Below are 15,558 nucleotides of genomic sequence, written 5' to 3'. Positions count from 1 at the left end.
TGGTATAAAATAATCAGTCTTGTTATAAAATAATCCTGTGAGTCCTGTAAGCAAAAGAAATATGGTCATAATTATTTTGAACCACAGTTTTTTACAGTACTGTTTGTTACAGCTGTTAGTTAATTAGGGAGACCTAACTAACCCATATATGCAGCACATACTGTATCTTATTGAGAAATGTCTCACCATGTCCTCTTCATCCTCACTTGTCTCTCATTCCAGTTCATGCAGTGTATTTTGTTACATCCTCCTTAATTTATCCTCCCAAAGAATTTTAGACAGCAGAATAAATGCAGGAAAAAAAGGACATATTTAACACATTTAATACATGATGCTAAACACTCATATTTTTCAGTAAATATTGTTTTGAAATGATAACCAGAGTAGATGTACACTACTCAAATCACTACACATGGCCACAGGTCTGTGTGTTATGACAGTGGGACGTTGTTTTCAGATCGAGGCTGAATATTTACTGTACAGCTACCTTGGTCTCAAAAGCAATTTAATACAAAACAAAAACACATTTTAAAACTTTATTTTATGCAAATTAGGTTTCAGCCTTTATGTTTAAACATATTCACATTGAAAATATAATGTTTTTCCGATTGGCCACAACACACACATAACATACGCTCATACGTTGAAGTCGTTTGTAAAACTAAATGTTAAGGAAACTCTTATTATGTTCACATGGAACTTTCTAAACGTAGTTTAACGAATTTGAAAGATAAAATTTAGTTATACACCTTATTAATAACGCATAATTTATGTAACAGGTAAAGCCAAGCGGATGAGAATATAAACACAACGTGGTAACTTACACTTTTTTAAATATGCTTTTATATTAATAAATTATTCTCTGTGGTAACGTTATATACTAAATCTGATCTTTTCATATCATTGACGTATACATTAGGCTACGTTAAGCATTTCTCATAATAGTTTTGTAAAAGGAAAACACTAGCGTGTAATTTAACGCACCGCGCGTGCTCGTAGGCTTGCATACACATAGTATGATTTATTAATAAGGTTTATACTGACTTTGGTCAACTAATATTACCGTTATACGTTAAAGGTGCAGTGTGTAAATTTTTGCGGCATCTAGTGGTGAGGTTGTGAATTGCAGCCAACTGCTCAGTCCACTGCTCATCCCTTGCTTTTGAAACACAGAGAAGCTACTGTAGCTACCAGCGGAAAAACATGTCATCATCGGAGATAAGTTAATAAAAATAAAGTTTGTCCGTTAAGGACTTCTGTAGAAACATGGCGGCCCAAAATGGCGACTTCCATGTAAGGGGACCCTCTGTGTGTGTAGATAAAACGTCTCATTATAAGGTAATAAACACATAATGGTTCATTATGAAAGCTCTTTATACACCCCTGATAAAATAGTTTTACATATTATTTTGCATTTCTTTCAAAAGATCTTTCTAAAAATCACACACTGCACCTTTAAGCAACGCGTCCGGTTAACGGTTTGAAAATGTCACGTTCGGGTTAACAACAACCGCGGGTCTGATAATAAATAACTTATATAGATTATTTTACCTTGCTGGTCTTTTTTCATTCTCTCCTCTCGTGTATCTTCAACTGAAAAGCGCCGCTGTCCCAGGGAAAGTCCATAAAGTCTTGTTTGAAAACTCTTCAGTTTATGTGCACACCTGAAATCGGTCCTCTGAACACCTGAGCTGCTACATGGTTCCTTAGCTAAAATAAGTCAACGCCTGTGTGTATACAATTGTCAAAAATGATGATTTTGAGAAAAATTAAATAAGGATTTGTGTGAATAAGGAGAATACCGCCAAAAGACTGTTAGAAAATATACAGTAGCATACAGCAATTTTCAAAAATACAGTAAATAACTGTATATGATGTATGATGTCACAGAAAATTCCCAAAATGCAACGCGAATTACAGTTATGTACTGTATAAATAGTTTACAGTATTATACTGGGTGATATACAGTAAATAACTGTAAAAATTACAGAAATGTCTAACAGTGTACTTTCTGTTGTAATCTCTAAACTATTTATAATTTGTTAAATCCTTTATTGACTTAAACGGTTAAAGATAATATGTGCTGTGTGAAGCATTGTGTGTGGAAGTAAAACATCTGTAAGACTGTGGAGTGACGCATTTCTCTGTGCAATTTCCACATCTGATCACTGACAGATTACGGTTTATTATTTTACCATTAAGAGTTTCTAATTGTTTAAAGTTCTTTCACATTTTTCATCCAAAACTCATTTATATTCGATTAAACAAAAACATTTACTTTTGAATAAGGAAAACCATGTCACCAGCTTGTACTATTTAATCACCACAGTAATAAATTCAATTTGTAGTTTTATTGTGTACCTCTCCACTTTTGTCTTTTGCAGTTTAGTACGGCCTGCCTATATAGTGCATCAAGAGCGAAAATACCAGAGAAGCCCTCGTAAAAATAACCCAAACCATTTGGGTTGAAAGAGTTTGCTTTTAATATGCATTTAACTCTTAGTTATTTCATTATTGCTCTTTAACTTACATTCAAAATCACTTTGATCTTCTCGGTTATATAGAGCTAAGATTAAGCTAAATGCCAGTGAAAATATTTTGTAGTAGTTGCCAAGCTAAAAGACAGCATCTTTTTCCTCACGAAATGTCTTAAAATTATTTTGCAGGAGAGGCAGATGACTTCAACTTTCAGTGCCCGCCCTAGTAGGACAAGCATACAGTACGAAGCAGACACACGAAAATGATGTCTGCTCCTGTATATAGAATTTTATAATGTCTTTTAGCCTGACGTTGCTCACAAGTTTTATAACAGGGCTCTTTTGTATGTCAAACCTCACGTTTAATGGATTTCCTATAAAACTATTCACTGATCATGGTATTCAAATCACAGCTCTAGCAAAACTGCCCCCTCTGATGGCGTCTGGAAGTGATCCTAGCCAAGGAGGTACACCACATCTAACAGCAGGCTGCACGCTCTTCCTTAAGCGACCATCGGGTCTTTTTCTGTGGTGCGTGTGTGATCATTTATGGGGGCTTAATCAACATGTATTTAGTGCATGTATTTTGTGAATCATTTTAATAGGCTCTGGTCGCCTGGTTCCGCGTACCCAAGCCAAAGGTTGTGCCAGAGCCGAACACGAATCCATCAAAAGGGCCACCGTGACATTCAAAGACAGGGTTGTTAAATCTTATTTCACAAACTGTTATGAGGTGCAGTAAATCAAAGACTAATAATATTTGGAGAGACTTTATATGATCCTCAAAACACTGCCTGGAGGAAACTGATGCTACTTTTAATTACTTTATGGGGCGGTTTCTCGGATAGGGTTTAGGACTAGGCCTTATTAGGACATTAAAAAAGATTTTACAAACATACCTTACAAAAAAACACTACAGGTGTGTATCTTGAGACAAAACAATGTCACAGATATATGTTAAAAAAAAAATTTAAGTAAAGCAATATACATTTTAGTCTTTGACTAGGATTAGCCTTGTCCAGGAAACAGCCCCTATTTGTTTTACAGTTTTTTTCGATTGCTAAACGACAGTGGGCACAACTGGAGCTACATGTGCAAAACTCTAACTACAGTCTGCACTACCAAAAGTCACCTGAGCACAACTCTTAACATATGGCTCAAAACAGCTCCGTGCAGCCAAACACTAAACACAACCCTCACTGAGATAACACACACTGTCACTCACAACACACTGAGAGGAAAAACACTAACATCAAACACCAATACACAAAATACTAACTTTATATCTTTACAGTTTTAACAATTTCAGTGATGTCACACCAAGTAATGTTTTCTTTAAAGAATGATTTATTTATTGATTTATCACAATATTTTTTTTAGAACATCATAATTTTTTAGGGTAAATGAAAATTAGCAGTTTGCTTCAGTTGTCTGTAGTAATTTACGGAATTACAGTAATGAGAAAAAAGGTAGAAACTTAAAGTACATGAAAGGTAATATTATATATAAATGAAATATATATATGAAATTGGAATTTATATTTATATGAAATTGCAATCAGCAGTGTTTGAAAGGCACAAGGCTGAAATCAATTGTGTTTTGAATGTGTGATTCACAGTTTTGACAGCAGTGTGTTAGCATTTGAACAAAGTGCTGTAAATCCACAGTGTTGTGCAGGTTGTGATTAAAGTCATGGAATAAGTGTGTAAAGTTTTGAAAACTGCAGACTGTAGTTAGAGTTTTGCACATGTGACTCCAGTTGTGCCCACTGGCGTTTAGCAATCGAAAAAAACTGTAACTACATAAGGTATTATTGGTTAACCAGGTACTGCTGGATTGTAAATATATTAATGATTTGCGCCACAGACCAACCATTCATTTGATATCTGCAATAATGTGTCATACAAAGGGAATGCAAACCAAAATATGAAAATAAAACTGGCAGCAGAAAAAATGGCATTGAGAGGTAAGAATGCATAAAGTCAGCAAGAAAAGAAAATCTCTTTTGAAAAGGGTGCATAATCATTCTGAGAGCTCCAGCATGGAACCTAAATAATACAGTTCAGGTTTTGATATAACTATTACTGCCTGGGAAGAGTGCTTTGAAGTTAATTGAAACCACTGGGCAGCAATCTCCTTTATAGCACTGACAAATAACAGTTTCCTACAGCTTATCATTGAAGGTTAGGGCACAGGGGAGACTCATGCCTGTTCCATATGCCTATTCAATACAAATAAAAATCAAAAGGCCTCCCTTTCTCCCAGGCGCATTGCGGAGGACACCAAAGAAATGGTCACGGGCAGGATGTGGGGAGGACGAAATTGGTCTTTAGCGACATTGAACAACAGTCTTAGTGTGCATGATGCTCTTGGGAACCCCTATTACTATGTTCACAGAATTTTTACCAGACTTTACCACGTCTTTAGAAGAAACCACATCACAACTTGATAATGCTACAATAAAGTATAGGTGGCCCAATATATGCGTTTAAAGGGGAAACCTATCATTATTTAACGGAAAGACTGCTTTTAAGCGTTTTTTTTTTTTAAACCACGCATCAGGTTCTGGTTCTAATATTTGGGCTCGGAACAATGGTTACTGAATTTGTCTTTAATGTTCCTTATTGTTTTTCTGGCACAAAGTTCTTATTCACCTTTGATTTCATCCCAGTATGTCTTTCTTTTTTACATGCCTATTATATTTGCGGGGGTAAAAGCAGGCCTGTCAGAAGGTCATTCGCCGCAAATGCAGCACAATAACGTATAACATCCCCCATGGTGAAAAGTGAGAACAGAGAATTGGCCAGACAAAAGACAAGGAGGATTTGATGAGCTGCAGGAGTTCAAAGTTTTCCTTTTTCCCTCTTTTTTCTTCCATCCAAGCTTGTACCACATCTGAAAGCACGCTGCCCTCAACCTGCATTTAAGTTGCTAATCACGTATTTAAAGTATTCTTGAACATGTGACGAGATGCATGATTGGACGCAGAACAGGCTGACAGCCATTGGCGTGAAGATGAGACCCAATCCGCCACTAGCGGCGTAGCTCTCTGAAGTTTTAAGCTCTTAAACAAGCCTTGACTGACAGTTGTAATATATGAGAAATGGTTTAACACGCGCACACGTGTGCACACACACACACACAAGCAAAATTAATTGACCGAATGCGAGTCAGACATGAAGCATAAACAGACATGAACTTAATTTCCTAAAAAAGTATGACAGAATAATAATTTCCTTTCTACTGACTTACAAAAGAATCCCCCATAGACACATGTGCTTATGCTCTTATATACATGTGGAGTCACTTTGCTTAAGGTATTTTTCAAACACATATTTCCATCTAAAGCTTAAAGAGAAGGGCGGAAATGTAGGTTATAAATAGGAATCAAAAGAGCCCTCCTGTTTATTGCAACAAGATGACAGAGACACTGAAATCTTTGAAAGTATGAGTGCTTTGAGCTTTTTACAAGACAGGTGAAGAGAACACATGTGTTCAATCTGTGTACCAGGCTCGCCTGGGTCGGCTCTATCGTAAAAGAAGAGAGATTACAAAGAAGTCTAATGAAGACACTGATCAAAGTCTGTAATGCTAATACATAGCAGGTGTTTCAAACCTTTTAATACCAACCGTTCCTCTGCGAGGCTTGCGCCTGTATATCTTTCACAGACCGGGTCCTTTCGTCTTCAGTTGGAACCAGCAGAGAACTTTTCAACACCACTTCAAATGCATTATGAGATATCTGCTGACCTCAGATGCTCAGTGGGGGTTATGTCCATGTCATACACAAATACTGCTACATATTCTGTTACAGCTCAAAGAGGTGTTTTTGGAAAATATAATATCTGCTTTGGGGCCCCTCTATCTTCAGCTGTACAGCACCTGGGCAAAGGTTGTAAGAGACCTGGCAAGACTTGAGTTTTTGGACTATGCTCAAAGCACGATTACTATTTTTGCAGGAGTTGCAAAGCTGTTTTCGATTTCCATTCATTGAAGGCAGAAGTAGACCCCAGGGGAGTACTAACGGTGGCAAAACTGTTCTGGTTTAACTCAGCGACAAATTTTTCAACCTAATTGCAGTGCAATTATTTCTTATTAATTTACACTCATATGGGCTTATTTTAATTACATTAAAAAAGCTTTACACCTGACCTTCATGGTAAAAACAGGGTCACCACCACGTGTTAAAAGATTACTAATATACTTCTTGCACATTTATAAAAATAATTCGTTTAACATTAAACGGGCACGGAATCTATTGCTAACCTCTCATAAAAAACTGCATTTCATTACGTTTCGTTTAAACCCACTTCCGGTTTGAGTCAAATTACAAGTGTGGGTTTTCCTGGCACGAGGGTTCTGGGAAATGTAGTCCTGAACGGATATCTGGTGACGGCTTTAAAATAAACCTTCAATTTAAAACAACGAAACTACACTCATTAACACGCACGCTTACAACCAATTGATAAAACATTATTAGGCTTTTATTAAAATACCAACTTGACATTCGTCTCACTACAGCCATATTACAAAGACTACATTTCCCAGCACTGCGCGCGATGAGACCGAGGCAACGTAAACAGTACACCAGGAACATGAAAAGATCGGATGACAGTGAGAGGGAAAAGAGGAGAAAGGTATCGCTTGTAGTTTTCTCTCAGTTTGCCAAGCACCACATGTAGTAACAGAGTTTGTAAGACACCGTTCACTGTGTCTGGGACGATATTGCATGCGCTTTTTGGCGGTGTGTGTTCATCTGAAGTGTGCGCGTCTGATGCTGCTCATTGCCCGAGTGATGTTGTCATTCTTTTATCGTTTGATTTCTGTCTGTGCATGCACCGTTATCCGGTACATGCGCTTGAGTTCAAGCCCGGCGCGAGGGGAGTGTTCTCGTGACTGTCACGCGCTGGAGTTTGCTGTAAAAATGTTGTATGGCAGCAATAGAGTCAGATAAATCATGGTGGTAATGAATGAAGTCAAGAGAAGATGAATCCTCAGGTGTCTCTGTCTCTTTGTTTGTTTAATTTGCGGAACGTATAGGATTGTTTAAGATTAGACGCGCAATTCATACGTGAGCTGAGCTCTATTTATGAATATTCAGAGACAATGACAGAGAAATAACAATCGGGTCCCTGGTGTTAGGGGGGGGGGGGTCTATTTTACTTTTTATATTTTGTTTTATTAGATGACAGTAGTCATTACCATTCTTAAATTTTTAAAGTGTTTGTTTTTACATGCAACATAATCTTGTGGTTAAGATGGTAAAGATGTTGTGGTTTGCAATGCAATACAATACAATACAAACTTTATTTCTATAGCACATTTAAAACAACTCCCGTTGACCAAAGTGCTTTCAAGGGAATATATCAGTAGTGTGGCATTTCTGTAGTTAGCAAAGTTGAGCTAAGAAGGGTTTATGCTAGTAGGTTGTTGTCATTCCTCTTTTTAAGTCTTATATTCCACTCTATCTATTATGTGATCATTTTGGATCATCTCTCTGTCTCTGATGGCATGTTTGTGGATAATGTTTGACGTATGTAGTACGTGGTTCCTTTGGTTTATTGCAGCTGGGAACATATGAGCCTCAGACTCACTGTGAACTTGATCCAGCTGCTCCTCAGTCTGTATGACAGACAGACAGGTGAACAGATAAACAGACATCTTTCTATCTAACTTTCACAAAACTACCAGGATGAGGGCAGAAATGCCAGATTATTCAGATTAAGCGAATTGTGGGTATTTCCTTGATGTAAAACGCAGATCCATGTAATCATAACAATAAAATAAATTAGACTTTTAGCTATAAACATTAGTGCATTTCTGCGTAATAACAGGGATTTGGACAGATGTCACTAGAGAGCCTGTGAACTATCCATTTAAACAAATACTTTTATGCTTTGCTCAGTTCTGCCAGGCATTTCCTAACCATATGTGGCACATGTGCATGATAAAAGACCACTTACATTATCATGCTGTAGCCTGCTGTTGAAAGGAAGGACTGTTTACTAATAGCTTATTAAAGACTGACTTCATTCTTTTAGAAGTGGCCCTACATGGCCATATACTTGGATTAGGGACATTGGACAATCACAGTTCCAGGTAACATTGCAAATATAACCTTAAAGTAGTATTCAGTTTTCAAATAACCCTTTGCCTATTTTATTGGAATATGGGCACAACATGTTTTTTTCTCCTAGGATTTTTTTCAATTCCCAGGGATTTAGCTGACATTGGCTTAATTTAGAACTTTCTTCTATATGTGTTAAATGGGGCTTTTCCCGGACAGGGCTTATCCTAGTCCCAGACTGAAATGCATGGTTTAGCTGGCTTAATTTAAAAACACCTTGTACGGACATATCTTAACATATATCAGTAGCATTGTTTTGTCTCAAGATGCACACCAGTATTTTTTTTTCTATGGTTTGTTTTCTAAAAGCATAGTTCTGAATTAAGCTAAACCCTGTCCGGGAAACGGCTCCCTTATTACTACGCTCAGGGCCGGCCCGTCCAACAGGCAATTGGCAAGAAGTGGGCCCTCCATGCATAAAATGATTTTGTCATTGCACAAATCTCATTGACGCGATCAGCAGGCATTACGTGCTACATGCGCAGGATTAAAATAGGGATCACAAAGTCGGTGGTTGAAAAAACCCACAGGGATTTAATAACAGGATATATATTTTCCACACAACAATCACCAGTTAAATGGTAATAAATGCAAAACATTTATATAAATAAATACATAAAACAGTAACAAAATAGGAGCAGATTGAAGTAATTTCCATAATGTCAATGATGCAATTGCGCTTGCGGAGGTGTGTCTCATTGCGCATGCTTGAAAAAAAAACGTTTGGGATTATGGGTAATGTAGTATCATATTAGAACGTAATGTTTACGTTACATCTTTCAGTAAAGATAAAAACAAGACTTATTTTAGTAAGGTTGCGGTGGTAGGCTTTGGCAAACTATTGCATTAAAACCGTACCTTTTAGGAGCTGAAGAGAAAAAGAGAAAAGCAATCACAAAGTAAAGGTATTTTCTGCTTCACATTGTTTAATGTGTATGCTAATTTAAAAACATAAGAAATATGTTCATCACCCTTTCTAAATGAACCGATTATGAAAAAAAGACTATATTATACTATATAATTTACTGTAATAAACTTTAGTAAAATTCTTAGATACTAAATAATATACTATAGTAGGGTTCAAAAACAGTATACAGAATACTATATCATCCTATTATTCTGTATTAATATCCATGATATTTGTATTGATACATTTCTGTAGGTTTGTTGCACTATACAGTGTTTCCTCTAGGATTTTTTTCAGCTGTGGCGGCAGGGGGCGCCCATGATGATTATACATGTAAAAAAAATGTTTAATGTAGAATATAGGCTACAGTAAACTAACATGTATTTTTTTATAATTTTCACGCTGTCATTTACTTTGCCTTATATTTATAGCATATTGCTTTTCTATGTTTTGATCTAAACTGTATTTTCTTAAAAAAACGTTACACAGCTACAAACGTAGTTCGGATATTTCATTGTAGTTTTAATGTAGTGTGCATTGCAAGTTCGTCCTCGTGTTTAGCGTACAGAGCTGTTACAAAGTCATGCAGTCCTGTTTGATAATCCGCACCGCTGTGAATGACAGAACAACCGACCAGTTATCCGACATCAGCAGCAATTTTATTTCACACCCGTATTTAACATAAAGACTGTGACCCCGAGCCGGTCACACCGCAAATCGCGCAGTTAAATATAAACCTTTACCGGTCTTCAGACAGATCTTAAACACAAATAAGCACGAGTCATTTAAAAACGAGTCGAATTTTGGTCTTGGATGTTAGACCCGCATTTTACTCTTGTCTATTGAGTCCCGACCTGCATCTACAACACAAATGACACGCGAATAGCCTATTACACCCCGTTAGATCAAATATTATGCAGTTCACCCGCGGGTACCCCGACCCTGCTGTTTCGTCTGAAAACAGATAAAACAGTCTCACCGTCTGCCTCAAGTTTCTATTACCAACGTTCTTCTCTTCCACGGGAATAATGCAAGTTTCCTTACAAACAGATTTGACTATTAATGTCTTGCATATAAGTAGGATTCAGTATTTAGCCTTTTGTTTTTGGACAAATATCTTATCATTTAATGTGAACCTTTGTGAGTGTAGATCTAAAGCACAGACGATTGACTGACAGCTGAGCGGTCAGCAGTGCGCTGCGCTTAGCCTATACTGAATAACTAATGGCCAGATAAGTTGATAATATGAGTACAGTGATTCCAAATGAATGTCCAAAAAACTCGTAATATGTTAAATCAAAAGTTTAATAATGTCTTTTCTCGCAGCCCTGCGCTGTGTTGGTGTAGATATGCGCCGGTGAACATCATATGCGTGATGACCTTGCAGCTTAAATTACCCTAAATTTATAGTCATAAAGATAAAAGTAAAACAACATTCGAAACTTCAAATGATGTATTTTTATTTGTGTAAACTCACAATAAGGAGAAAACCTTGTGCTTATTTATAATCATTAAAAACATGACGTGCTTTCTGCTGCTTTGGTTTTAGAGCGCGTCACAAAAAAAGAACAGAAACTCAAATACTTTTTTATTCGTTTAGTCAATTTAATAATTATTTAAGTGCAACATATTTTGTATAGGCTTATTTATTTTATTATTATTTCTCAAAACAGAAACGTAGCTTAATAATCCTCTGTTGATTTAAATCTATTTGTGCATGAAACTAAACCCATGGAGGAAATTATGATATTTTAGGAGATTTATTTATAAATGAGTGAACAACGCAAATCCAGAAAGGAATTTATTTCTAGACAGCCAGTCTCGCAGAGCGGACATTTCGGTAGCTTTTTTGCGAGCTGTGGGTTTTGTCTAGAAGGGATACAGCAAATGCCGAAAAGTTAAGGATTAGATTTGGAGGTAGGATTATTAGGATGAAAACAGCGGTTCTGGCTAAATTAGATACAAATACATCCTACAATCGTGTGAAATTTTGTGTTTAGAGTTGGGTTTGGTTAAAGGATTAGGATAAAACAGTGCTCATCCAACGAGATTTCGTTTGCTGTATCCCTTCTATCCACAACCGCAGGCATGGCGGGGATGTTTTAGGAGTGGCGGGCCGCCACAGTTGAATGTATATAGCGGAAACACTGCTATAATAACATTGCTTAATAATATGTTGCACTTAATAAAAACTTCTACACTTAAATATATAAATTTTTGTGTGTTTTGATTTCAAAATTTTTACACCAGTGGGGCCCATTTTCATGTTTTTGCCTAGGGCCCCATAACCCCAAGGGCCGGCCCTGGCTCGCTAGTACGGTTTAATCGTAGCAGCTGTACTCTGCTTTTTTGTTGTCCACTAACTTTTATGTGTTTTCTCTTCCTTTTATTAATGTAAAGCTGCTTTGAAACAATTAAAGAATTGTGAAAAGCGCTATATAAATGCAATTGAATATTTTATCAAAGTTGTGAATTAGTCAATTGCTATTCATTGTTCTTTCATCTGTTAAACATGTTGTATTTCTTTAAACTTGTGACTACGTTGGCCTACGTTTCTGCTTTTGACACATTTTGACACATAAATGCATTTTACTCACGTCAGCATTGTATTGTGATGAGCAGTGCCTTTGTTTGAGAAATAAAAAAAGTATTTTCTGTGAAAGCTGAGTAGATAAGTAATGAAGGATAAGAGTTAAAGCACATCATTGCAACGTACGTGAAGAGTTACAGTGGGTTGCCAGATGTTCAGAGGCTTTCACTCCTCCCAACCTATCACTCAGAGAGTTCTCGGCTCATTGGCTTTCTCAGCTCGTGTGTTTGCTGGAGCAAGCTGTTTAGGTTATTTCACTCCTGGACACTCATTAAAATGGTTTGTGTTCCCCTTGGCAATTCTGTTAAATTAACAGCTAGCCTTAGTTCAGGCGTGATTATGAGGCCACACAGCCAGTCTTGATTAATCAATTTCTCCCACAAAATGTTCCTCTGTAAATTAGTGTTAAGGTAACGATTTATAGGTTCTAATGCCGAGCTGCTGTCATGTCGGAGCTGATGTTTTAGCGGGAGGTGGTGTTGCTTTCGGCATAATCAGCAGCTTTTTCCCCCCATAGCTTTTCCTCTCTCTCCGTTCGTCACCACGCGCCTACGTCCTATTAATGAGTCTATAATAGAGAAACAGTGTCGGACAGCCACATAAAACACACTCAGGAATACGTAATTAGACCCGTGTTCAAGCCGCACCGGGGGCAGATTTATATCCGGAGACTGAGTGATGTGAAAGGTGAAGAGAAAATAAAACAAAATAAGGTAATGCCGTCCGGCTCATGACTTCTGGTTCTGGACATCTGAAAAGATGGAAAACAGAGGAAAGAGGAGAGGGAAGGAGTGAAGGAGGGTGGGAGTGTTAGAAAAAATACTGCCACAGTTGATAATGATGCCATTACACTAATGGAGGCAGCAAATGAAGTAGCAGGCGGACACCGTGCTTTATTGCCATAAGGGGTCGTTTCCTGCTGCATTCCTAATGGTTGGAGCCGCCGGTATTGATCAGGCCATCATAGCGCTAATCCACACTCACATTACTTACTGCCGCAATGCCGTGTCAGTCTTTCTACTGCTGCCACAACCTGCCACCCACAGCCACAGGCCCTGTAACGGACCCCACAGAGCCTGTAATTCAGGGCCCGAGGATTGGATTGTGGTGTGGAGGTCCACATTATAGGATTTGGTCAATCAATGTTCCTTTAATCAGGCCTCCATTGAGAAAGAGAGAGAGAGTGGGCACTGAGTGATTGAATATAGGCATATGTGTTTGTTTGATTAAGAGTTAAGACATTATCTTGTCTTCAGCATTTTTATTGTTCTGTTAGTGTGTGTTTAAGCTGAACGATGAGTCTACTGCTGTCTTTTCCAATAGCTGAGAGCGGTAAATAAGTCTAGGCTGATCCATACCCTTTTGGTGGAAACATCTATTTAACGGCAAGGGATAACACTAGGCATTAAATTGTTTTTAATTAAACAAAATCTGCCTCTGATCCGGCAAATTTAAATAAAAGGAATGTAGATTTAGCGCGTTTTCGTAATTGAGTCGTTGCTTAAAGAATCAGTGTCACACTTTAAGTGGATTAAAAAGTGAACCACTTAAAGCGCAATAGAATCCATTCACACAGCCCTGTGAGTCATGCCCTTAAAGTAAATGCTGATTAGATTCATTTTTGTTGACTCTGTTTTAGTCTACTTTTTATGTGCAACATTGTTTTTTTGTGAACCTATTACAATGAAAGTTTTCAAAGCTCTGGATCCCTTATTGGCCAGCTTATCTGTGCGTTGTGATTGGCCTGAATACCTCTGACATCAGCCGAAAATGTGACGCTCTTTAGCATGTTTGAAGAATTTGGTTGCTAACAGCAGTTAACTTACAGGCTGTGAGTCAAAGCGGGAGGAATTATGATAATGTCGGTCTTGTCTACATCACCAATCCTAGGAAGTAAAATGTTGCCTACAATCCGTTTGTTTGTTTGTTGTAGTCCAAAAAAAGAGATTTACGCTGGAGACGATAACTTGCGTCATCGTTTACTTTGGGGTTTGTACCTTTTGCCTATCGTTAAAATGTACTAGTACACACTTACACATGAAAGGAAATGTAAAATCGTGAATCGGACAATACGTGCTCTTTAAAATTGAAGGGGAAACCTCATGCAGTTAAAAATTAAAGTAAATAGGACAAAAGGGAACCTAGCAAGCTAGGCGCTGGCAGACAGTATACTGTATAAGCAAACATTTTGTTCAGACCTGGACCCAGCATTTTTAATGATGTTAGGCTGGCATTCTTAGTAGGCTGGTACAAGGTCTTGTTTTTCTGCGATGTAAATTGCAATATGAGAAATACTTGAAGACTTCACCAGATGTGAAATGTTTTAACTTTTGTCTTGCATTTCTTGTATTGCACTGATTGATAAATATAAGTTTTTTACAGAGAATTTTGTGACCTCGTTTGAACCGTTCACATACAGTGTAACACTGGCAAAGGCAGCCAAAATAGATTTCCTTTTGAAATCAAAGTTCTGGATGTTCTGTGATATAACTTTTGCAGAGGCACACATTGCAATGTATTTTCTGAAACGAAAAATATGTGCAGCCATAGTTCTTAAATAAATAGTCTTTCATAGTTGGTATAAGTTAATGTCTCATTTTCTTATATTAGCCCTCACCCGATAATCTGCTTATTTCAAATGACCTAAAGCTTGATTACCATGTACACGAAGGCCTTAGTTTAACACGTGCCGTGCATGCTGTTGTCATCTCCAAAGCCTTCGCAAGCCCTAGCCGTCAGTCTTGTTTTTCTGTATCAGCATATCGGCACTAACCTCTGCCCTCCGCTAATCAAACACTTCACCTTAAGGGAAACATTCATTCAGCCCTCTCATTATGATGGCTTCTGTGGTCATAAAGATGTATATTTATATTTCCCCATCTCGTCGCTCGGCTGTTGCAGGGAAACTAGATATTGATCTGGATATTTAGTCATTTCTTTCTGCTGGGACATCAATATTACGCTAACGTGTGTGCGAGCCGCGCTTGACCCTGTCCCCAGTCTCTATCTGTCCTCCCATTGGAGTTTAGTGATATACTATTCTGAAAAGCAAATCAATGAGTGAATATGAAGTTTGAGGAGTAATATAAGGCGACCCTGAGGCATATAGCAGCTGCATTGATCCAATGTGTGGATTACGCTTGATTTGTTTGTTGTGAAGCTTTTTACCTTTATATCATCAGGGCACACACACTTACACACCCCATATCCTCAAAATAACTTTTATTGTTTACATTGCCTCCATTGTATTTGCATAGAATATTGTTCATTAAATGTTATACAGGGCTTCACTGATTCTGTGTTTATCAGATATTTATGGCTTTTATTATGGTTATTGTTACTTATTTTGACCCTATGTTTACTTGGAGTGCATTTGTAGTCGTCCTTAGTTATAATGTATGTGTATTGTGATGGGTGTTGTGATCCAATTATATTTCAAATGTCACATGACTAATTG

General features: G+C 37.5%; 1 protein-coding gene across 1 annotated transcript in view; it reads left to right on the top strand.

The window, feature by feature from the left end:
- Nucleotides 1–7,036: 7,036 nt before the first annotated feature.
- Nucleotides 7,037–15,558, top strand: part of fto (FTO alpha-ketoglutarate dependent dioxygenase) — a 160,757-nt gene continuing 152,235 nt past the window's right edge. Inside the window, exon 1 of the mRNA XM_065275782.1 lies at nt 7,037–7,114. Within this exon, the coding sequence (XP_065131854.1) occupies nt 7,037–7,114 (78 nt within the window). The remainder of the gene's footprint in view (nt 7,115–15,558) is intronic.

This window comes from Paramisgurnus dabryanus, chromosome 2 (assembly GCF_030506205.2).
Source record: "Paramisgurnus dabryanus chromosome 2, PD_genome_1.1, whole genome shotgun sequence".
In the NCBI taxonomy this organism is placed as follows: domain Eukaryota; kingdom Metazoa; phylum Chordata; class Actinopteri; order Cypriniformes; family Cobitidae; genus Paramisgurnus; species Paramisgurnus dabryanus.
This window is presented reverse-complemented; position numbering and strand designations above follow the sequence as displayed.